The sequence below is a fragment of the Dreissena polymorpha genome, chromosome 3 (assembly GCF_020536995.1).
Source record: "Dreissena polymorpha isolate Duluth1 chromosome 3, UMN_Dpol_1.0, whole genome shotgun sequence".
Classification (NCBI taxonomy): domain Eukaryota; kingdom Metazoa; phylum Mollusca; class Bivalvia; order Myida; family Dreissenidae; genus Dreissena; species Dreissena polymorpha.
In genome coordinates, this window is record NC_068357.1 from 2,187,528 (window position 1) to 2,213,098 (window position 25,571).

Below are 25,571 nucleotides of genomic sequence, written 5' to 3' on the forward strand. Positions count from 1 at the left end.
AATTCTGTAATTTTATCCTTCTTCGTTTGTAATCGCAACATTTTTTTCTTTCTGACAATATTTGTATACATATTTTTCTGACTTAAAAATATTCTGTTAGTGTTCGTTTTATCAGTGTTGAAGCATCGAAGTGCATCTAAAAATAAATTACGGGCATCTATGCATTCACTGTCAAACCTCTCCTTTTTTGTACTAGAATAATTTTCGAAGGCAACATTATCTTTTAAAATACACTCTATCGAAAACAAAGGGTCAGCTATATCACGAATACTGTTCGTAAATAAAAGTAACATATTGTTCACCGAAACCCTGCTTAAATTATCTGTGGTATTAACAATGCTTTTAAACAAAAGCACTCGAGAAATAATTCGTGAGCGAAACTGCTCTCTAAACGTAGAAGCCCATTTATACCTAATCTCTGAATAGTATGAACCACCACGAGGAAAGTCATTACAGTTCAGCGAAAAATGCAGTGGAGCGTGATCAGTCCATTCATGGTAAGGACATATTGTAAATGATTTAATCTGGGAGAAATTACATTCTTTTGTTAACAAGTAATCAATGACTGAGCAACCATTATTAGACAAAAATGTATATTGGTCAGTATGACCTATACGACCGTTAATAATTCGGTAACATACCCCTTTACAAAGATCTAACAATTTTATCCCGTGGTTATTATGTGACCTGTCATTGGAGGCCCGTGCAGTTGTGCTATCGGAAACATAATCAGGACAATCACAACAATCATTTAACTTATCAAATATAATATAATCACTCTTCTGACCGACTTTACTTTAAATCGCCACAAATAAAAACACTACATAAGCTATCATACATAAACAAATCATTTTCTAAAATATCTAATAAATCGACATTAATACTGTTGTACATAGCTGAATCATCTCCCCAGATATAGGCTCCACATACATAAATATCGTTCCGGGTATTAAAAATAAAGGATCAAGTTTAAGCCATATGATTGTATCTAAATGATTTTTAAATATTTGTATTCCATCTCTTAATTGCTCTTTATAATATAAAACAATTCCCCCACTATTTCTACGGGCTATGTCGGCAGCAAGGTTAGTCAACCATTGTTCATTCTCTCTCGTACTTGATAAAGCGTTATCTTGTTTCTTATTTTCAGTTTCTCCTAATCCAAAGTCGCCAATACTGAGCATGTGCTACAAGTGTGAAACTTTCATTTCGTTTGGATAATAGATCATTATAAACACGCTCTCCTCAGTGAATATTTAGCTTGATTTAAAATCTTTTAAGTACGCCATCAAAGATAGTTATGCCGCTTTCCTGATTAAAAGAACATTGACGAAGTTTTGCTGATTGAAGAATTTGAAGGAACTTAGAGAGTTAATATTTCGCTCAAAGTTTTATTCAAACTAATTTATGAAAAAAGTGTTCTACTTGATTTGTTTAAGTTGAAACAAGTAACTTTAGCATTTCATGAATTATTTAATGTTCGTGATTTTTAGAGAAATTATATCTTGCTTATACTGTTTTAAATTGCGGTTTTTAATTGTGTTGTCATCGTCAATTTTGTATTTGTTTCCAGTTAAATATGTTTGTGTGTTTTAAAGTAGTATTATGTATCAATTATTTAAAACAATTTTTCCATTAAAGTAATCTATGTAATTTTGATGATTAATTTACGTTTTTAGCAAAGAGACAGATCTGTTTGATGTTTTAACAGATCCGGTACAAGATATGTGAGAATCCATTTAAAATGCATAACAGGCAAGATGCGATATTCCTTTTGTTTGTCACTTTGAACTTTCTGAAATAAATTATTTGTCATAATATTTCGTGAAATAAGTTGACCCTTGGGTGGTATCAATACCGAGTAACATTGTTTGCTGTAATATACCATTGCATTTCTTAGGTCGGCCCACGATTGTACACGAGACAGAATTCGGGTCATGGCATTAAAACACGTAACAAAACATAGATTAGCGTTAACGGGGCCTTTTCACAGATTTTGGCATATTTTGAAGTTTGTCATTAAATGCTTTATATTGATAAATGTAAACATTGGATCTTAAAAGCTCCAGTAAAAAATCAAGAATAAAATTTTAAAAAGGAAAAAAAGTAGACGGTATAAGGGCTCGAACCAGTGACCCCCGGAGTCCTGGAATTAGTCTGAAGTAAAAACGCATTAGTCCTCTCGGCTATTCCGCCGGGTATACATAATATAAGTATTTTATACCTTATATAAGCAATCTTCGTAGTTTTGTAAATTTAAACGACAACAACAGAACTCTCCAAATTATTCAATCGTTTCGCGTTGCAACGCGTTATAATTTTTAGGTTTTCAAATCGTCAAAAGATACATATAATGGCTATATTGGACTATGGTAAATGTTCAGTAATACTGTTTCCTCACAAATATCATAACTAAAACGAAAATTTGCGAATCTGAAACAACTTTTTTCAATTTTGTCAATTTACCAAACCGTGAAAAGATCCCTTTAAGGCTTGAGCACAAAATCAGAATACGTTTAAATTATATTATAAGTAATAAAAAGTCCATGATACGTATTTTAAGAGAAATACAAACATTTTCTCTCTTGGTAATTGATGAAACTTGTGTCTTTTCATTACTCTCTGTACAGTACATCATGAAACTGAAATAACGTTACACTTCAACACCGTTATTTCGAAGTCGTCGGGACCGTTAAAAAAACTTCGGATTAACGATAATTCGAAATAAACATTTGGCAGAAGACTTCTTTGATTCTGTAAAAATGAAACGTTGTGGAAGTCGCATGGTTTTGTTACACGCTTACTTAAAAGCGTAAACTAGTCAGATAGCAAATAGATTTCCACTTGTAACAAACGGAGGAATAAAACGATTCTTTTTCTTGTTTTTATATTTGTATAATTACAGAATATGTAAAATATAAAGAATAGCACAAATTATCAGACATACATAAATATGAATACATTTTCGGAAATGAAACATTTTTTTAACAAATACGCGATGTATCTCTGAACAACGGCGTTCGCGCAGACGACAAAGGTGTAATGATCGGCTTTTGACGTGCCACGACAAAGGTGTGAAATTACGCACCGTATTTTGCAGTTTTGACTTCGGATTAAAGATTAATAATTAGGTGCGAATTATAGTGTTGGCACCGACTGAATCACTTCGAATTAACGATTTCTTCGGTTTAACGAAGTTCGGATTAACAATGAAATTTTACATTAAACAAAGGAGAACCAAAATCGGGACCTGAAAAATACTTCGAAATAACGGTGACTTCGGATTATCGGTGTTCGAAATAACGGTGTTGAAGTGTATATGCATGAATCCAATGGCAACGGTTTACATGATTTTTACCGTCCGTCTATTAAAAAAGCACTTTACATATCGCCTTTTTTAATATAAAAAGTTATGCTGCTGTCACTCAACATCATACAATTCTTTATTTTTTCACATGAAATGAATCATGGACATAAAACCATTAATACAAACCAACGACCTATTAATAAAGTGTGTTTCGCTGATACGCACATCATTAAGTAGAAACTAGTTTTCATTTAAGACGCTTGATTGACAGCCGTCGTTTCAGTGATATATACGGGAAACTGTGTTATAAGCAATTACGTACAAATGACGCCCGCCGTGGTATGTGGGAGAGAATGTACATAGTTCAATACAGATACGGGATCAGAAACGTGTGCAACTAATTTACTAAATATGCACTTGATTATTGATAATTGTATTCTGCTGTCTATACTTTTTAAACCCATTTATGCCTAGTGGACTCTCCCATCCTTCTAAATTGGATCAATTTATTTCCAAAATTAGGGATGTCTAGTATACTTATTTCTATATTTCGAATATTTCTAACAGCGCAGACCCAGATGAGACGCTGCATCATGCGGCGTTTCATCTGGGTTTACGCTGTTTGCCAAGGCTTTTTTACTAGACGCTAGGCATAAATGGGTTAATGTAGCGAGCTTAGAAGATTTCAAGCATGTTCCTCTTTAATCAACATCACCAACATTACATTAACTACAGAATTGACTCAATGGTCAATAGAAATGTGTATTTTTTTCACTTTGATGAACGACGCGAGTTAAGGTTGTATTAGATACAAGAGTTTTAAAAGGTTATTACGTAATTACGTAATTATATATATATATATATATATATATATATATATATATATATATATATATATATATATATATATATATATATATATATATATATATATATATATATATTAGGGTTTGATGAATGGGTTAGATTATAAGAATCCCGAGAAAAGAAGAACAAATTTATTTCAATTTTCGAACTTCGTAGTAATTACACCATTCTAGTATTGTTAACCCTTTCAGTGCGGGAACCGAATTATGAAGGCCTTTGCAAACAGTTTGGATCCAGATGAGACGCCACAGAACGTGGCGTCTCATCAGGATCCAAAATGTTTGCTATTCTGATAGTATTCTTTGAAAAAAAAATCAAAGAAAATGCTAATTTTAGAATTTCAGCAGACGACATTTTAGCAGAAGACAAATTTCCCAGCATGCAAAGGGTTAAGCATTTGAAAGATATCTCAGCTAAAATATGACGCATTAATTTCTGAATACATGTAATGGAAAGGGCATCACAGAACATCAGGAGATTGTAATGGAAAGAGCATCACAGAACATCAGGAGATTGTAATGGAAAGGGCATCACAGAACATCAGGAGATTGGAAAAAGTGAATTGTATCTATATTTAGGCTAAAACACTAGTGGCATCATTTTTATATGAGTTTCAAGAGCACAAGATTTATATTCAATATAATTGTAGTATAACACATATAATGTTGGTTGCGTACAACGTTTCGCCCTCAAGACATACATTTTGCTTAGTCCACGCTGTTCCCGTGCCCTCGATATGTTAAAAACAGATTTCGAGGGAAAGAATCCCAATTAACATACTAGTGGGAATATGTGTATTTGAAATGACGAAAAGTTTAGCAATTAACAAACCTTACTGATAACAAATGGAAAGTTAAGAGTCATTCTGCATTGAAATGTTATAAAATGACGTTTGTGACAAAAGTTGGCCACTGTTTTCAAATTAAATGCACCGTACAGAAATAGACAAACATTTGTCCTGACAATGTGAAAAATCTAAGGTTCTTTTCTACGAATGATCAAATTCGCTAGCATTTTGCTATTTCCCAATGGAAGGAACGGTAATTAAACGGCTATTCATTAAACGAACGATGGTTATGGCTTCTTTAATGGTTTTATCTGTATTACATCTGACGGTCTGTTCATTGAGCGACACTCTAAAATGGTTCGTTTCTCTTGTATAATTTCAGTTGACGCCAGCCAAGATTTTAAGTTGAAAATTGCCAAAGACGGCCAGCCGATGGTGAACGACGTTCCCAAGGTTTCTTACGCTCAGATGCCAGCCCCTCGTGTGGGACCAGCCATTCCCAGCCATGAACGAGGGGTCCCTGATGAACAACGTCTCATGAACTATTTGTTCCAGGGATATGAAAGGACGGTGAGGCCGGTGCGCAACGCCTCGACTCCCGTAGTCATCCGGATGGGCCTAACATTAACACAGATATTCGACATGGTAAATATGCAACTGTTTGTATCATTTCTTTATTTACCAGTTTGCAACCTCAAATTTATTTAAACGTTAGTAAGAGAATAATAATTTCCTTCAAATACATGCTGCTAAAATCAATTTTGCCGAAATCGTTGCTAATGGATATCTGGTAAAATAAAGCAACCATGAAAGTCGGTACTCTAACGGGCTGGTTACTGTAGTATGTATTGTCTACATTAAAAAAACTGATGATACAAGTTTGAAACTAGAATTTATAATATTGAATAAACCGTGTTCCACCAGAGCTCTTTCAAACAAGTAGAGTATGAAATGACTCCGCATAATTTTTGGATGAATGAACGATGTTTAACCCTTTCCCTCTCAGAAGCAAAGTGAAAATAGCTATGTGCAAACAGCATAAGACCAGAATAGCCTGCGAGTGACTCGCAGTCTTTTTGCTGCTCATCAGTATCAAAGGGTTGGGAATGAAGCCTTTTCAACTTGAATCTAGTAAGAAAGGTTTTGAATTAAATTTAACTTCCATAGGGACTACACATGCGTCAAAATACGTATCTAAGTGAAAAAGGCTAACCAATACCGTATTACGATGCTTAAAGGCCATGTCACACCGAAGTAACGGACGAGAAACGGACATAAAATCATTTAATCCGTTCGTGTCCGTTCTTATCCGTTTAATGTCCGTTTCATATCCGGTGAATCAGCTCCTTGTTCGGCGATGTCCGGTGACATCCGTTCCGTCCGTTTGGAAGTTTTGAGCATGTTCAAAATTTTCCGCCGGATAAAACGTTCAGAGATCTCCGTTTGATGTGCGGTTTTCATACGTTAGTTGACGGTTTGTTCGGAATTCGTGCGTTACACCTCCTGTACGTATCCGGTTTATGTCCGTTAATGTCCGGTTGTTCTGTTCCTAACGCATGTTCAACAGATAATAACGGACAGTTGACGTATATACAAGTGCGAGGAGTGTGGCGGAACAAAACTGTTGACATTCATTTAACCGTAATTAACCCGTGAGTCGAAGTATCATTTCATTTTGGTACGCCTTATGAGAAGGACATATGCAATGGAGTGTCGTGCTCGCATTCAATAAGAGTGTCAAGCCACCCTCGTGCAGGCCCAGATTGACCTTTTGGATGCTAATCTGGCCATGCATCGTCTTGCTCAGAAGAGAGCAAGGAGACGGAGGCAGCGCAGATGGTGGATCAGGGCTTGGCTGGGCCCCGAGTGGAGGCGTCAGTTCGGTCTGTATGACCATCTTATGGTCGAACAACGACGAGAGGACCAACGCGTTTTCATCAACATAATGAAAATGCCACCCGAGATGTTCGATGAGATTCTCGCACGAGTGGACCCAAGGATAACGAAACAGCGCAACAACTACAGACTTCCAATTTAACCAGGGATGAAGCTAACAATTGCGCTGCGTCATATTTTGTCTGGTTCAAAGTACCGTGATATGCGATTCGGCTGGAGGGTACCCCACAACACAATTACTCTTCTCGTGCCAGAAGTAAGTACCGCTTAATTTACTATAGTGCTAAAATTAATTGTAAAAGGCTTCTGTTAGCCATTTTAATATATTTGTATATTTTAATGTCTATTTCTATCATCATTTTGCATGAATTGTATTATGTTTAGTTATTGGTATAGGATAAAAGGCAAATAGATGAGTGCGCGCACTACAGTACTAATACCATTAGTACTGTCTTGTGCGCATATCTTGAAATGCACACAGTTATATGCACCGTTTATCAAGTAGTATATGTTTTACCTAATCATCCACTCGCAATAAATCATGGATTATCTACTGTGTCATACACGTATAATCCACGCTAGCTTATCATACTGTTATCTTTTACACGTCAGGTGTGTAGAGCAGTCATAGATGAGTATGCTGACGAGGGGATGCCGTTGCCAACAACAGCTGCCGATTGGACGCGAATAGCGGACGGCTTCAGTGACAGCCGGAATTTTCCCCGTGCGCTGGGTGCTATTGAAGGCAAACATACTGCCTGCAAATGTCCACCAAGATCCGGGTCTATGTATTTTAACTACAATAAGTACTGCTCCGTTTTCCTGCTAGCTCTGGTTAATAGAACAGAACAGAACAGAACAGAATAGTTTATTTTTGACTTAAGCATGTGAAGCTCATCGTCATTAACATACATATAAATAACAGCATGCGTTGAAGTACACACAAAAACACACATCATTTTAAAGAATAAATAATCTAAATAAACACGAAATAAACATAGTTCGTGAACATATTTCGTGAGAATGGTACATGGATGGGTTTAATACACAGTGGTCACACAATTTTATGCATATAGGTTTACAAATATAGGTATAATTACATATTTCTGACCTTATTTTTTTGTAAAAATGTATTTGTATTTAACACTACATATATATGACATTTTCTCTTATTTTAAAGCATGTTAAACAATACATGGCTAGCTTTCTTAATACAGTTTTGTTTGAGCTATTAAGTAGTTTAATAAACTTGAACATATTTGGCCGGATTCTATAATAGTTCGGAATTAATGCATTCCTAACATCATTATAATAAGGACATTTAAGAACAAAGTGAAATTCATCCTCGATGTCATTAAGGTTACATAATATACATTTGCGTTGATCTCTGTCAATATTCTGGTGTCTGCCCGTTTCTATGAATAATTTGTGAGAGGACAAACGTAATTTTGCAATAATGTTCCTATGTTTTTTGTTGACAACAATATCAAGATACGATGATCTTTCAAAAACCGGTTTGAGTTCCTTATATAGGATCATTGAGCTACACGACGTCACACTGACATCCCAGTTGGTAATATACTGGTCTCGTAATCTGTTTTTGAATAACGGGATAAAGTGATCATTGTTAACAGATTCGGGGAATAGCCATACATCGGTGAAACCGGTTTGGTTAAGAATGTCCCGTATTTTCGATGACCAATTGTTAGCATTATTTTTACGTTCAATTTCTAATCTTTGTAAAACTACAACTTGTTTAAGAATACAATTTCCCTGTTTCACAGTATGTAATTTCAAAAAATATTTAACCATCCTGACATATCTGTCGATATGCAAGGGAAATCGACCAACTTCGGCATATAGCGATAGTGAATTTGTTGACATTTTTACGTTCAATAGTCTTTTACAAAATTTACGGTGAACGCGTTCAATATTTTCCGCTTTGATGGATCCCCAAACTTCGCAGTTATAGTTTAAAATGGATGAAACATATGCGTCAAATAAATTAAACATGATATTTATGGGTACGTTCATATCTTTCGTTAGGTTGAACAAAGAATGCATCGCTTTTAATGCTTTGCCATAAAGTGTATTTGTTGCGGGCACGAACGATCCGCCACTTGACATCACAATTCCAAGGTAATTAAAATTATTCACAATTTCTAGTTCTTGACCTTTATAAGTCCATTTGAATGCTTTACTGATTGAACCCCCTTTTCGGAATACCATGACCTTTGTTTTTTCAATGTTAACTGTTAAATTCCATTTGTCGCAGTAGGTTTCTAAATTGTATAATGACTCTTGAAGACCCTCTTGTGTTTCAGAAAATAAAACCGCGTCGTCTGCGAATAATAAGAGATAGATAGATATTTGTTCTAATGTCATGCCGGCGTTTATTCCATTCTGCAGACTTAATTCGATGTCATTAATAAAGAGTGAAAACAATATGGGCGAGGTTATCTCCCCCTGAAATAGACCAACGTTACTATTGAATATGTCTGACAGTGAACCCATGTGTTTAACCTGTAATTTGACTTCATTGTACATGGATCGAATAAGGGTCAAGAGTTTACCGTCGATGCCCATATTAATCATTTTACTCCATAATTGACCGCGATTGATGACGTCATATGCTTTCCGGTAGTCAATATAGCAACAAAATAGTTTTTCTTTATTCTGCAACTGTCTTTCTATGAGGGCATTAAGAATAAATATTGCATCTACTGTGCTACAGTTTGGTTTAAAGCCGAATTGTGCATCCGTTAAAATGTCATTAGTTTCCGCCCATTGTTTAAGACGTTCATTAAGTATACTTGTAAACAGTTTGGCAAAACAACTAATTAACGTAATTCCCCGATAGTTATTTGGGTCTGTAATGTCGCCACGTTTATGTATTGGTATGATAACTCCGGACGCCCAGCTGCGTGGAAAACACTTTTTATCCATTATGTAATTAAATAATATTTCAAGCGGCTTTGAAATCACATGTATTGTTTCAGTAAAATATTCATATATTATATTGTCCTGCGCATGCGCTTTATTGTGTTTCAATCGTTTTGTTGCCTTTATTATTTCTTCTATCGATATGGGGTTATCTAATTCGGGGTACGACGGGTGTGTGTTTTGCCTATTGTCAAATTCATTTAAGAAAGTTTCGGCGTCAAAAGAATTTTGATTTACACTGCTTTCGTCGGCTAATTTACTGAAATAATCACTAAATTCGCTTAACGGTATCGTGTCTGAGATTTGTGATGAAGGTTTTCGCTTGAACAGTTTCCAAAATTCACGAGGTGATTTCCGTCTCATATTATTCATTCGCTTGCTTTGGTCACTGTTATATTTTAATTTTGTTTTCCTACATGCATACTTGTAATCCTTCTTCATAGAAATCATTTGTTCTCGCGTACGTTCATTTTTATTTAGATTGTACTCGTATAAAGCTCTTGTTAGCTGAGATTGTTTGTTTTTACACTCTTCATTAAACCATTTTTGTTTATTTTTATCAGCATATAAAAATCGGTTATTTTCAGGTTTTATAATGCGCTTAAAATATTTTCCCCCCTTTAAATTTAAATATTTTGAGAATTCTCCCACTAAAATATCAGGGTCAGCGTTTGAATCAATTTGCGATAATAAAGTTTGTTCCAGATTCTGTACATCGCACGATACATCACGCACAAAATCGCATTTGTTCTCTGGTTTCCATTTAAAATAAACAATCGGATTACTATTACTTGTTAAACCCGCGTTATTCGTGCGGAGATTAAATGTTAGCGGCGCATGATTAGAGAATTCCGTGAAATTGTTAACGGTAAAATCTAAAATATCACTGAAATTTGTACGCGCAGTTAATAAATAGTCTACCGCGCTTTCACCATTATGTGTACAGCATGTTATATTCCCTAAATTGTAGTCGTTATGTAACCGTCCATTCACGATACGAATATTGGTTGCTTTGCATATGTCTAACAAGTAGTCGCCAAATCGATTCGTAACTGGGTCACAATTTGAACGCGGGATTAGGGTTTCAATATCTGGGTCGGAAACAAAATCAATATCGCTTATATACCTGTCATTTTCGATGTAATCTGCTTTGTGTCCCGTTCGCGAGTTTGTATCTCCCGTTAAAAACACTTTACCTTTAGTTTGATAAAAATTAATATCACACTCAATCGTTTCAAAAATATCATAGGTATACAAAGAATGAACAGGGGAATTTTCTGGTGCAATATATACAACACATAGATATACATCAAATTCAATATTAAAAAACAGCTTATCTAATTTTAGCCAAACAATGCAATCAATATCATTTTTTACTAATATGACACCTTTACGAATAGAATCTTTAATATAAATAATAATACCACCACTTGAGCGCTTCGCTCTACGGTGTTGCAATCGTCTATAAGAATGAATTGGTTTGCTGTAGCCTTTTAAATCTATTGTAGAATCTTTATTTGTCCAGGTTTCAGTTAAGCATATGTTAATATGACTACAAGTTCGCCTGGGCCGTGGTGCTGCATCCGATGCACAGTTGTGGAACGAGTCAGACCTGAAGGCAGCAGCTGATAACGGAGAACTTGACCTGCCAGAACCTGGAGCTTTGCCACATGATACTGAGGATGTACACTCATTTTTCATCGGAAAGAAAAAATAAAAGTGTTCGACCGGCCAAGATTTATTTATTCATTTATTTTATTTTTGGCGTAAGTGTACATAAACATTCATAATAAAGAAACAAACAAGCATATGCATTAAAAACAAAGCAAATAAAATTATGATACTTTATAATATAAATAAAGCATAACATAAAATAACCGTTTTTTTGTACGTTGATGTTCAGTTCTTTTCCGTTTCTCTCATGTTGGGAGAACGTTTTATCCGGTACTAATGCGCTACACTGCCGTTTTATCCGGTAAAAGTCCGTTACTCGCACGGTAATATCCATAAGCCGACCGTTAATTATCCGGTAAATATCCGTTAAACGTACGTTTATTTCCGTTACATCACCGGTACTTGTGCGGTCATTGTGTGTTTTCTACGCTTCACACACCGATTGCGAGCGTCTTGAGCGGCAGAGCAGGTAAATTTCATCACCGGATAACCAAAATCTGCATATTTTGTCCGTTTTCTCTCCGTTACATATTCGTTAGTCGGTTTGACCGTGCCTTAACCAAGATGATATGGTATGCAGCTTTAACGTTATTGAATACTTAGAAGAATCAAACAAATCTCAAAGTGATAAGAACCCTCGTATCGCGTAAATAATTGCGAAAACCGTAAACACACTATACAACAGACTGCCCCTTCATTTCCAACGGTTTTGTTTGCTAAACGGCGAACGAGGAGCTGTGAAAAGGGGGGTAAGAGAAGACTTTCATTCAACAGAAAATATCAGAAAAGCGGAAGGTGTGCGGACTGCACAGGCTTATCTGGGACGAAACTTAACGCACATGCATAAGAGCGATAATAACACAGAAAGTATCACCACGTTAATTTTTATAGTCATGGAATAATAATTTAATATTAACTGACACACAGAGTGGTGAATGCATTATCCGATCCATTAAAACCGAATTGAAACCATCGGTTAGCGCATTGAAAGCATTTATTTGATAACAGTGTCAACGCATGGCAGTTTATGATTGCTTTTAAGTATTACTGTTCGTAATATTTGACAAAGTCTCGAGTGAACATAAGTCACCCTCCGGTTTAATTTCTCAGGTTTGTGAAGTAATTGTATAATACTTTATTTCAGTCGTATGTGTTGACCTATAAGCTGATTTATATTTTCGTTCGAACTTGAATTTTAATGAAATGCGCAACTTGACATGAGTTTCGGTGCTGATAGCTTTATAAAAACTCTGTTTTTATTACAAAGTGTTTGTTGTATTGGCACGAAGTGCCATTTTATCAGGTAATTCGATGTGTGTTTTGTTCTTATTTCGCTGATAAGAAGTGCTTAAGCAATTACAAATCGTCATATGGTATGGATATGTTGAATATTTTACAATGTCGACACTTGTTGAAAAATCGACCAAAGTTTGTTTTAGTAAAATATTTCAGTAGTGTCGTTATTAAAAGTTGTCTGTTTAGGCAATAACTGGATGAGAGTGTGTACAATCTTTATGTTATTGGGCCGCGCTCTGTGAACAGGGCTTAATGCTTAAACACGTTTTCAGTTGTGTTTTCTGTGAAGGCCTGTCTTAAGCTTTTAACAATAAAAAACTTTAGGATGCATAAAGTACAACTTAGCTATAATTGGGCCGTGCTCTGTAGGAAATGGGTTTAATGCATGTGCGTAAAGTGTCGTCCTAGATAAGCCTGCTCAGTACGCACAGGCTCATCCGGGGCGACACTTTCCGCTCTAATCATATTTTTCGTTTAAAGTAAGTCTCTTCTCGGCAAAAATCCAGTATATAATTCTTTAGTCTCGTCTATTGTTTCACATAAAGATGCCAATCAAGAGTATACTTTTGCGGCGGAAGTGGTGTTCCAATAAGGTCGTTGATTGACCATTTTTTGTGCATGCATTAAACAATTTAAGAAAAGTAAGTTTGACAGAAAATCCAGCTTTTCTTTTGCATGTATTGCTTTTACTAGAGATTAGCAAATGTACCGTTTAGCACAGGTCTTATTATTAAACAAAAGTGAGCGCACATATTCATGTCATTGTATATGTTACTTGAATTAAAGCATGCTAGTCAATTATATGTGACACATATTCAACTTTGGTATATTTTCTATAAAGCTCTGTGAAAAGGGGGTTTAATCCATGTACGTAAAGTTTCGTACCAGATTAGCCTGTGCAGTTCGCACAGGCTTATCAGGGACAACACTTTCCGCCTTAACTGGATTATTGCTAAGTAGAGATTTTCTTTAAACAGAAACTATCAGGAAAGCAGAAGGTGTCGTCCCATATAAGCCTGCGTGAACTGCACCTGCTTATATTGGACGAAACTTAACGCACATGCATTAAACCCCGTTTTCACAAAGTACGGCTCATATGAATCATAAATGAAAATTGGTATAAACGAAATTTCGACTTACGCAAAATACTGATTAATCGACTGATAATGGATTCTTAACTAACTGACTCAACAATCTAGGACCATACCTACCATACATGGTGTGTAATCAATAAAATACATTTCCACAATGACCCATAATGACAAGTAGAACAATAAATGATATGAAATGCTTTGTAAAAGTAAATCAACCATGTTGATGCTTTATTTCAAACCATTTGTTATTAACCGTTTTATTTAAAAAATGCTCGAATTGCCAATTTACTATTGTATTGTATATTAGATTTCATAAACGCCAATAGAAACTGCTATAAAGCTTGTAAATGGTATTTATAAATAAATAATAACCCACGAGGTTCCGTCAATAACTTGGCCATTATTTATTGGTTTAAAATGGAATTAAATACTATTGTTACCGTGTTGGTTATTTTCAAAGATGATATATTTCAGTAAAGGTTTTTAAATAATAGTACGCCAAACACATTTCTTGTGGTTAACAAACGACAAATCCCATTTACGTCAAGACTGACTGATTGGGACCCAACAATAGAACTGATTGTATGCTATTGCCAGTTCCAGTGGAACCCCGCGGGATTTATAATTTGCGGCTATCTGTCAATAGCTAATTATTGTGGGACTGATGAACTGTCACCTGTCTCCCCTGTGAATATTGCGATTTATCTTTGCCACCCCTTGATTGCGGCGTCCGGAACAGGGGCGAAAATAACCGGCTCGTATTCGAGATTGCAACCACTGCAATGCATACCAATGAGCACGTGGCAATGTTCTTTTATTGCGGATTTAAGGATTTACCAAAGTCCACTTTCCACATTGGTTGCAGCTTATTCTAGCATGGGTTTGTGTGTATTTGAAAGAGTGCTATTGAGAATGTATGCAACCGATTTGGTCCTTTTGTATTCGTGAAACTCGCTGAATATCCGAGGAAACAGGAGAGCTATTACGCGCAACTGAACCGATAAATGCTTTTTAGAAATACCATTATAGATATTGAAAATTTTACTCCTCTTCGGATTCAATGCGCAGACATATTTATTATAATGTTTCTTGTGAACCATAGGGAGAAATCTGTTCTATACATACATGCAAATATATTTTAGTTCATTGCATTGCTTTACGTGCATTGGTTATTGCCCATTAAAATGGAATCGTTAATAGAGGAAAAGGCTCTATGTAACAATAGAATGAAACCCTATCGTAGAGACAAAGAATTGACACGCAATGATATTTATGAACTGTTTGAAGATTTTGTGTTGGTCTGCAGTTTGGTTTTGTTGCGGCACGGCATAAACGTGAGCAAACGCATTTATTTTAAAGGGACTGTCAACCGCGATTGACGAAAAAAGAAAAGTTATAAAATATCGTATTTTTTTACAATTATTAGTTTATATTGATTAAAATATCACGACTGGCATATTACATTACTTGAAAAAAAAGTTGTTATGTTTTCATATTTTCAGTATATTCGGTAATAAAATTTAATGGGTATGTCTACCAGGTAACTAACTACCATTGAACTATAAATAACGCAAGTAGATTGATCATCATCGTCACGTGGTAAACCCAGGAATGCAAATTATGCATGCGCAATGTATTGTATATATTTTTTATATAAAATGATCAATCTACTTGCGTTATTTATAGTGTGTATATCGTTATATTACCTATTTTCGCGATATACTTTCGATTTCACATGGCGAAATTTTATTACCGAATGTACTGAAAATATGAACGTTTTTTCAAGTAATGTATTATACCAGTCGTGATATTTTTATCAATATAAACAAATAATTGTAAAAAATACGGTTTTTTAAAACTTTTCTTTTTTCGTCAATCGCGGTTGACAGCCCCTTTAAGGCTATTCATTTAATATAGGGGATCGCGTTAATGTGGCAAAAACACACGTTCGTCGTGCGAATGATATCGATACTTCATGTCGAGTATTTTTATATGGCCGATATATAAAACTTAAAACAAGACGATATTGAAAATAGCCGTTATGTATTCGTTAATGTGTCTGTCCGCACATCGATATTTACATTTTTAAAACAACTTCAATACATGTTTTTACTTTTATAAAAAAAATAACAATCAATTACAATAAGATATACGAGAGAAAAACAACAGCACTAACTCCGCATCTCAAACAATACTATTATCCTTTGACTTGTTTCTAATTGGACGCATACTAACTAAACAAGTATTTTTTTAAATTCCCTATATGCACCAAAATGCGCAGATTTGCCGCATATAATAAACAATTGCTTTATACATCACATAAACTCATGTGCTACAATTCACTTTCCGTCACCAACAGGAAGTTATCAATAAAACTAATGTGTGTAGTTAAAATGACTCAAAATTCTGCATTTCCCGTGAAATAATATTTGTTTTGTGTCATTTCGCAGGACGAGAAGGACCAGGTCCTGGTAACAAACGTCTGGCTCGATCAGGTTAGTGTTCTCCATGTTGTGGACAATATAGGGGCGGTTTGAAGGGGTTTTTATGAGCGATAATGTACTACAGGCAATTTCCTTTGTTACTTTGTTAACACTTCAGGTTTGGAAAGCATGGTGATTTTTTTTAAAGTTAAACTTGTATTTATTCATACCTGTATTTGTTTTTTCTACAGCTATTCCTGATGATCATTTCACATCATTTACAAAAAAAAAGAGGCATAGTATAAATCAAACCAATTATTTTTGAAACAAAACATAAAAAGATACATTCCAATTAATTGTACAACAAAAACGAAATTGAAATAGTGCATAAATGTTTGTTTAACATATTACTTTGTGTTCCTTGTAAACCATAAACATAACGATGTATGCGTCGACTTAGATAGCTTTATTCGAAGGCAAGCAATAACAAAATCAAATATTATTTGACTCTAAATACGAAGGATACAAAGATGTTGTTTATGGAATCTGGAAATGCCTCTTCAACATCCAGACTATTATATCGAACGATGATAGTTACAAACTCATTACTCGTAGCACGCAATATCCTGTCTACTGACCAACGAATCCTAACATATTGATATTGCAATGTATGTGTGTCGTGATTCATTTTTCTTCCCGAACGACCGGAAGCGATTATTTCCGTTGCCGCCACTGTTAATGAAGATAACGGCTTCCAGTAATTGTGGTCATGGCATTTGAAAAAGGTCGATTGGATGACTAGTCTTAAAACAAAGACGCATGCTTTATGTCATTCAGAATCGAATTAATTAACACGATGACATATCCATCCATGGCTGTTGGCAACGTAGCAACAATGGCAAAATTATTACACAATTTGGTGCGTTCGCGTTGAAAACCTTCTTACTACTTAAATAATGAAATAGATAAGAGATTTCATTAACATATGTATTATATATGACTATTAGTAGATTATATACCTGACGACACAGTGATCTATATTATAGGCTCTGGTGATAACATTCTTGTTTAGGAAAAACGTCTTTGCAAGAGAAAGCTATATCACCATTCTAACAGTTTACCTTTCTTAAATATAAATTGGAATATCAATAAAGTGTATTAGAAACAATCTGTTATAACAGCACTTTCGTAAAGTAGCTCCCTTCTAGTGAAGAAGAGTCAAATTTTAGCTCAATATGAAAGGTAATTATAATGATACAAACGAATTCAATACAGTAGACTCGGCCAATACCGGACTCTCTGAATCCCGTATTTTCTGCATCTATTTCTTTGTTAAAAAATGTTGAATAAACCGAACTCTCTAGAAAACCGGAAACCGAACGGATATCTCCGTGAATTTGGTCATTTTCAACGTAAAATACATTGAGTACACCGGACGGTCCAAATTCTCAAGATGCCCGAGGCGTGAAAATAACTTTACCTAGTCAGCGCAGCGCGTGCGGTGTCATACATTTTACTCGCGCAATCATCGATAATCTGATTAAACATGTCATAAAGGTGTCAAGTCGTTACCGCGCTAAAGAAGTCCGATTAAATAATGTTAAACAAACTGTGAATGTCTATTATAGACGTGCGGTAACACCAAAAGTGATTGACTCGATCGTTTTATTAACCTTATGATAAACAATTTAATTACAAAATTAATGCATGCCGTTGCGGCGATCACTTTCTTGTGATCTTCTCGGGTAGTTTAAAAGATCTTATAGCCATGTTTTTAACGCTTAAATGGTTGTTTGTTTGTTTGTCAGATAAAACTGTGAGAAATATGACCGTTAAATATCCATCCATCTGTCTGCAAATGCATTCATTGCCTTTTCTTCATTTCAAACGCATCTTCAGCATTAATAATCTTAAATCTACAAGTCTTCTCAAATTGTTATTCGTCAAAATTGTTTTTGAGGTTTAATTAATTCAGAGCTATTTATAGCGAACTCGAACACGACTCACTCGCCTATATGACAAATGTCACGTATGTACATGTATTAAGCACCACACTGACTTTGGGATTAATCAAAACAAGTCGGTATGGAATGTTTTTTGCTATTAATTGAATAAAAACACATTTTTGAAGAATACTTTAAACATAAACCTTACATGAGTACAGTTATCACATGGTACATGTAAATGTATATGGTTTGATGTATTCTTATATGATTTTAAACACAATGCATACAATGTATATTTCGGCAATATGCATACTCTTAGTAAACCGGAACTCTCTGAAAACCGGACGATCAGGCCGGTCCCCAGACCGTCCGGTTTACAGAGAGTCTACTGTACTTCACTTAATTATCCCTAAGTCGATCAAAATTTAAACAGGGTGAATCGCATGTGAAGAAACACCGCATGATGGTGTGTGCCGTCTATCAAAATGTTTTGACAAAGAGTTAATGGGAGTACTCAGAGGACATTACAACACTTAATTTCAAAATCCCAGATCCTTCTTTTGCTTACTATCTTATAGTTTTGTATTTGACATTGAAATTTCAACATCGTCTTTTTGAAATATTTTCTGAAGGATCATACACGCGTTGATTTTTCTGTTATGTGTGGTGTGAGTGTGATTTTTGCTTGAACGAAGTCTTTAAAACACATAATACGGATATACAAAGATGATGACAAATACCAATAAAAATATCTTGTGAAATGTTTTATTTTGATACTTTCAATTAGTATAACATTGAAATATATACTAAACAGTACATAAATATGTCGTGCACTACCGTCAAATATCCAATGTCTCTTTCTCACTGGAGACCGTTCTAGAATGCTTCAAACACAAGTACATTTGTATCACTGTATGGCTGCCACACGTAAGACTTTATTACATCCTGACTTTATAACTAAGGACTCCGCTGTCAATCAATTTGTTAAAGTTTATCACTTACTTTGTCAAATTTTGCAACATCTCAAAATAATTGGATGGTTACAACCATAAGCACTGAAGAAGTGTTATTTCTTTAAAATTACATCCTTGGTTATTTGACTTTTTGCGTGAAAGTAGTGTATATTGTCAACAACAAAATGATTAAGCTTATACCAGCTTTTTCTGTATTGCCTCGTTGCAAAGTTGAAATTATTTTGAATTAGTGAATAATAAACCACATAGTAATTGATTTGTTTTACGTAATTTGATTGATTTTAATTTGGATAACAATGATGTGAGGTTATCGTTAATTGACACTTATTTTTATTTTATTTAATCTTGTCTAAGTCTGGTAGTGTCCTGTATTTAAAATACAAATGGCCACATACTATTTATAAAAACAAATGAATTGTAACAATATTTTTTCTCCTTAAAATGTTTCGTAAGTTTCGCTATTCTTATATTTGCAAGTGGGGATATGTATCTGAAAAAATAACAATGCTAACTCAAGCTATTACATGCATCTTAACAAATAACAATGCCAACTAAAGCTATAACTATAAAATTATGAATGTATAAGTATGCAAACGAAAGATGAATGCAGTATGATATAAGTTAAAACTTAATAGGTAAGAATATGATCTTTTTTAGCTAAATGTTTACAAAACATAAATTGCAATTATATTGTTTCATATTAAGTTACACAATCGTGGGTACAATTGGACTATCGCTGATGATCAGATGACTAAGTCATTGTGTATAGTATATGATAATAATTATGTAAACCATTAATGTATAACTACTTTCTTTATGTAGTCATTCCGTTTATATTTTTTTAATTTTGCTGTTTGATGTAACACATTCGCATTACATGCGCATATTCCATGCAGTATCTAGTGTAGATTGCTATTTGAAATCTATTGTTTTCGCAATGATATAATATCATTACATAATTATATACTTTGAGTTCTACGTTTTCTTTGTGAAGGAATGGGTAGACGAGTTTATGCGATGGGACCCGGATCAGTTTGCCAACATCACCACCATACGCATCCCCTGCAACAAGCTCTGGCTCCCAGACATTGTCCTCTATAACAAGTAAGGCACACAAAACAAGTAGACATACATCGTCCTCTATAACAAGTAAGACACACACAACCAGTAGACATACAGACATATCGCCAACATACAATACAGTGTTTGCTATTATTTAAGAACATATTATAGAGACACTTACACTTACTCGATTGAAAAACTATCAATATTAGTTCTCCATTTGCAAAATGTACATTATGCTATTTGCATAACAGGTAAAATGATTTGCCGATTAACTTCTTAGACCAAAGTGAATCTTCACACACCAAACTATCACTACTTCATTTTTCTGAATGTATGTAAGCATTAAACAATTGCTGTTATTCGCCAGCCTATCGAATCTTAATTGTGTTAAAATAAAGCATGCATATTAGAAGACCTGTCACCGTCTATATTGCATAATACTACAGGGAGAGAAATTCAATTACCGGAATGCTCACGTTTATATGGCCTCAGATTGTATGACTTACCTCCCTTTCGTCTCAGCCGATTTTCTCATGTCCCGTACTAAGAAAGGAAGATACTTTAGTGGCAACTATATCGAATATTTATATTTGATCGTATGTTTTCATATCTTCTATGTACGCAACCGTATATTTAGTAATAAGTTGAAAAGCCTAACCCTTACATGTACATTACAATTAATGGGCATTGTTCTGAGAAAACTGGGGTTAATGCCAGTGCGTAAAGTGTCGTCCCAGATTAGCCTGTGCAGTTCGCACAGGCTTATCAGGGACGACACTTTCCGCCTAAATTGGATTTTTGCTAAGAAGAGACTTCATTTAAACGAAAAATGTCATAAAAGCGGAAAGTGTCGTCCCTGATTAGCCTGTTCGGACTGCACAGGCTAATCTGGGACGACACTTTTGTATTAAGTCCAGTTTTCTCAGAACGCGTCTCATTTGAATACTTACCACATTTACAGTGCCGCCGAGTACACAGACGGGTTAATGCCTGCAAATGCCATGGTCAAGTACGACGGCAACATCTTCTGGCCCATACCGACCAAACTGCAGAGCTCTTGCAAAGTTGACGTCACTTACTTTCCGTTCGATGAGCAGGAGTGCTACATGAAGTTCGGATCTTGGACTTACGATGGATTTCAGGTTGATATCATTTGGTCGATAAAAACATACATGTACGAGTTGCCATTAATATTTATTTGTACATGTATTTGTTATGTATTGACAATGTGTACCTCATTATCTGCCTTGGTACTTTTCGTTATTCCCGCTCCGTCCTTGGGACCTACACAATTGTTTCGTCCCAAGCAAATTTGGTTAAGTCCATATACTTGTTACAAATTATGGAAATAAATTTGTGTGTTTCTGCAATTTGAACAATTATATCCTCAATTAGTATACATACATGTATTATCTTCAAAAAAATGTCAAACGGCATTCTGAAAAAAAAAGAATACTTTTCTTGACAATAAGACGTTTATCGTTTTGATAAAAAATTGACTTCCTCATTTTTACAAAATGACTCAAATGATAAGAAAAAAGAGACAAATGAAATCGCTGATACTCTGGCGTGTGTCAATATTCTCTTTCTTAGACAAAGAGGCTTGCTTTTTTATGAAAAGTCATCTTTATTTTCGCTGCGTTTGATTAACGGATCGTGCGATGATGTTTTGCATCCCTAGCTAGATCAAAGCGCAATTGCGCAATTATATACGTCCAGGCATACTCGCGACAATATAACAATTTATCATAGCTATTGTAAAATAAAATTAACGTTTTCAGTGGTCTTTAATTCGTTAATTGATTAATATAAATACTTGTTTTCGTTTAACTGACGAATTTTATTATTTACAAAATAATACATGAGGCAAAAAGTAATGTGAATTCTGCTTTAAGCATAACCTTATTGGTAAGATCATTTTTAAGTTACGGAATATCAATGGCCATCATTATCGTGGATATGTATACATGAGGACGAACGCTCTTGGGCTATAAATGCTTCGTATCAAAACATGAGCTCGTTAAAAAATAGTTATTTGTAAGAGCCACACAAAATACTTTGAGCCAATATTATGTAAAACACAGATGTTTGCTTAAAACACCCAGGTACGAAACTCGAACACTTTTAAGTGATAACCTGTGAAATAGATGAGGTATTATATTTTCACAATTTACCGAGGTTTCCCTCTGTCTGCAGGTTGATATTACCAATCGAACCGAGAAGGTCGATCTAAGCAACTACGTGAACAACGGCGAATGGGAGCTGCTGAACATACGTATAGAGCGTAACGTCGTGACGTACGCGTGCTGCCCGGAGCCGTTCCCGGACGTCAAGTTTTACATCCACATCCGGCGTCGTACGCTCTACTACATGTACAACGTTATATTCCCGTGCATCATGATGTCCGCCCTCACACTGCTCGTGTTCTGTCTGCCACCTGACTCCGGAGAGAAGATTGCCCTAGGTGAGCCTTTGCGCTTTGGAAAACCAGTGATTTGTAGTCTTAATTTGTGTCGCGTTCTGAGAAAACTGGGTTTAATGCATGTGCGTAAAGTGTCGTCCCAGATTCGCCTGTGCAGTCCGCACAGGCTAATCAGGGACGATGCTTTCCGACAAAACTTGATTTTTGGTAAGGAGGGACTTCCTTGAATCTAAAAATACCATAAAAGAGGAAAGTGTCGTCCCTGATTAGCCTGTGCGAACTGCACAGGATAATCTTGGACGACATTTCACGCACGAGCATTAAGCCCAATTTTCTCAGAACAAGACACATTTGTTTTTTGTTTTTTATTTTATTGCATTACACGTCGAAGGCTTTTTTATAGGCACTTTCGATGCTGTTACTTTGAAAGAACTGAGACTTGGTGTCTTTTGAACGACATTGTGAACGCTTCTCAACTTGTTATTAACCCATTTATGCCTAGTTAACTCTCCCATCCTTCTAAATTGGATCAATATATTTCCGAAATTAGGAATGTCCAGTAAATGCATTTCTATATTTAGAATATTTCTTACAGAAAGTCCTTTAAGCAAACACCGAAGACCCTGATGAGACGCCGCATCATGCGGCGTCTCATCTGGGTCTACGCTGTTTGCCAAGGCTTTTTTTCTAGACGCTAGGCATAAATGGGTTAAACTTTTCATCATGTGACATGTATGTATTCGATTGTTAAAACAAGTGAACACATTTAATCTTAAATAATAAACCCTGATTTACAAGCATATTGCACAGTATAGTATTATAATTCAGTGCGACAAAGTAAAAATGTTATACATCCGACGTAAAACATAGGTGTCATGAAATATTAATTCGTAATTATTTATATCATACTTGTATATCGAAAACAGTGTATTCCATAAAATATTCTACATACACGTACAATTACGAAAACGTCGAAATATTATTGTTTTGCATGTCTTAATGTTTCTGTATAGAGTCTACTGCTGCCGCTACGAATTGAGTGAGTGACTTGTCACTTAATGACTTTTTAGCATAGGTGCGTTTACGCACCTATGCTTATGGTATATACCACATTTCGAAAATCCACATCGATCGGTTGCCCATTACCTGATAAAAAATCTGACGAAATATCTATTTAATTTAGTATATGGTCATTCTTACAATTTTTTTTTGGAAACGTTTTTCTAACGTTTTCTTCCAAGAATATTGCTGACACCGTTTTTAGTGAATTTTTCTAAGACCGTTTTATGTCAAAAAATCTTCTTATAACCTAAAACAAATTTCGTTCGTAAAACAATTCTATCTGCACTATAAATCTCAATCTCCTACGCAGTGGCCTCCCTTATACTAGAAGTTACTGACCGGGCGAAGCAAGGGAAGTAACTGCTGTGAGGAGCTTCTATAAAAATCTGCATTCAGAAATCTGTATTCAGAACTCAATCTGTTGTGCACGTCTGCATCTAACGCTTACCACAAGTTTTACGACTAATTCTTGACGCAGACGAATAGGGTAGCGTCTATTTTCATTTGTGAAAAGAAAAGTTCGATACAGATCTGTCCGTGCTTAAATTTTGAAAGGCTTGGGTAATTATTTTTCATAAGCGTTTCAAACACTGATGTAAATGGAAAGATTATCTATTTAAATAGTCGATAATTGTTTGAAATTATTGATTTGAGAAGTTCGCGGATGGCGATATCGAACTACATTATACCACGTGACGCCATTCTTCCCTGTATCTTGCACCTATGCTTTTAACGCCATCGGCGCTCTCGTTATTTACAGGTATAACAGTGCTATTGGCGTTCTCCGTATTTATGTTGGCAGTCGCTGAGAATCTCCCTGAAACATCGGAGTTCGTTCCGCTGATCAGTAAGTTGTCCATCAACTGAACAATAATAATTAGGTTTTGTTTGTAAATATACTCAACGTTTGAAAATTTATACACATGAATGTTTCGTTTGTACACTTACTTACCGCTTATCTGTACCTAATTTCCAGGTATCTACCTCACTATTGTGATGGCCCTGACCTCGATGTCGGTCATTATGACCGTGTTCGTCCTCAACCTTCACCACAGAGGTCCAAACAAGAGGGCTGTACCGAGGTGGCTAAAAAAACTGCTGCTAAACGGGATGTCCCGGTTCCTTTGCTTGCAGGAAAGTAAACACGACCCTGGGCGTTACTACGACAACGAAGAACGATTCATAAAAAATGTGTCGCTGAAGATTACGCTTGACAACATTCAACAGGCTCTCGAGAATGAGGCTAAACTAGAAAACATTGAAACGATGAATCAAGCAGATACCGATCTTTCAAATAATTCTTCGCATTTTGCGTCACCTCTAGACAGAGAACGTATGGACAATACTTCCGATGTACAGCGCAGCAACCACGTGGATTTTGCCCGATTGGAGGGTTCTGACTGGAATCAAGTGACAAGCTCGATATATCCTTCTCAAACGCAACACTGCTATCAGTTTGACCCGCGGACAAGTGAATTCAGTTCTGTAACAGGAGTAAACATTTTCCCAAACGCAGTGTCAGAAATAATCTCCTCTCAGACCAACAACCGACTGGGTGTCCCGGGCAGGCAGGACAACAACCACAAATCGAAGCGCCGCGCGAAATCTATTCTTTCGAAAACGAACGAAGAGATACTGACCTCTCTGAAGAGGATTCTGGAAAAGCACGAGAAGGAAGATCGAGACTATGAGGTGGTCCAGGAATGGAGGCGCGTGGCGCAATGTGTCGACCGCATCCTGTTCTTTATCTTCTTTATTGCTACCTTTTCTTCTACCATTGGTATTCTGGTGATTGCCCCTGCGACACAGTACTAG

General features: G+C 35.6%; 1 protein-coding gene across 1 annotated transcript; it reads left to right on the forward strand.

The window, feature by feature from the left end:
- The first annotated feature begins 427 nt into the window (after positions 1–427).
- Positions 428–25,571, forward strand: LOC127875068 (neuronal acetylcholine receptor subunit alpha-10-like). The gene is made up of 8 exons (XM_052419886.1): positions 428–497; positions 5,344–5,606; positions 16,315–16,359; positions 20,202–20,311; positions 21,234–21,414; positions 22,469–22,736; positions 24,517–24,603; positions 24,733–25,571. The coding sequence occupies exons 1-8, from the start codon at positions 428–430 to the stop codon at positions 25,569–25,571; spliced, it is 1,863 nt and encodes a 620-aa protein (XP_052275846.1).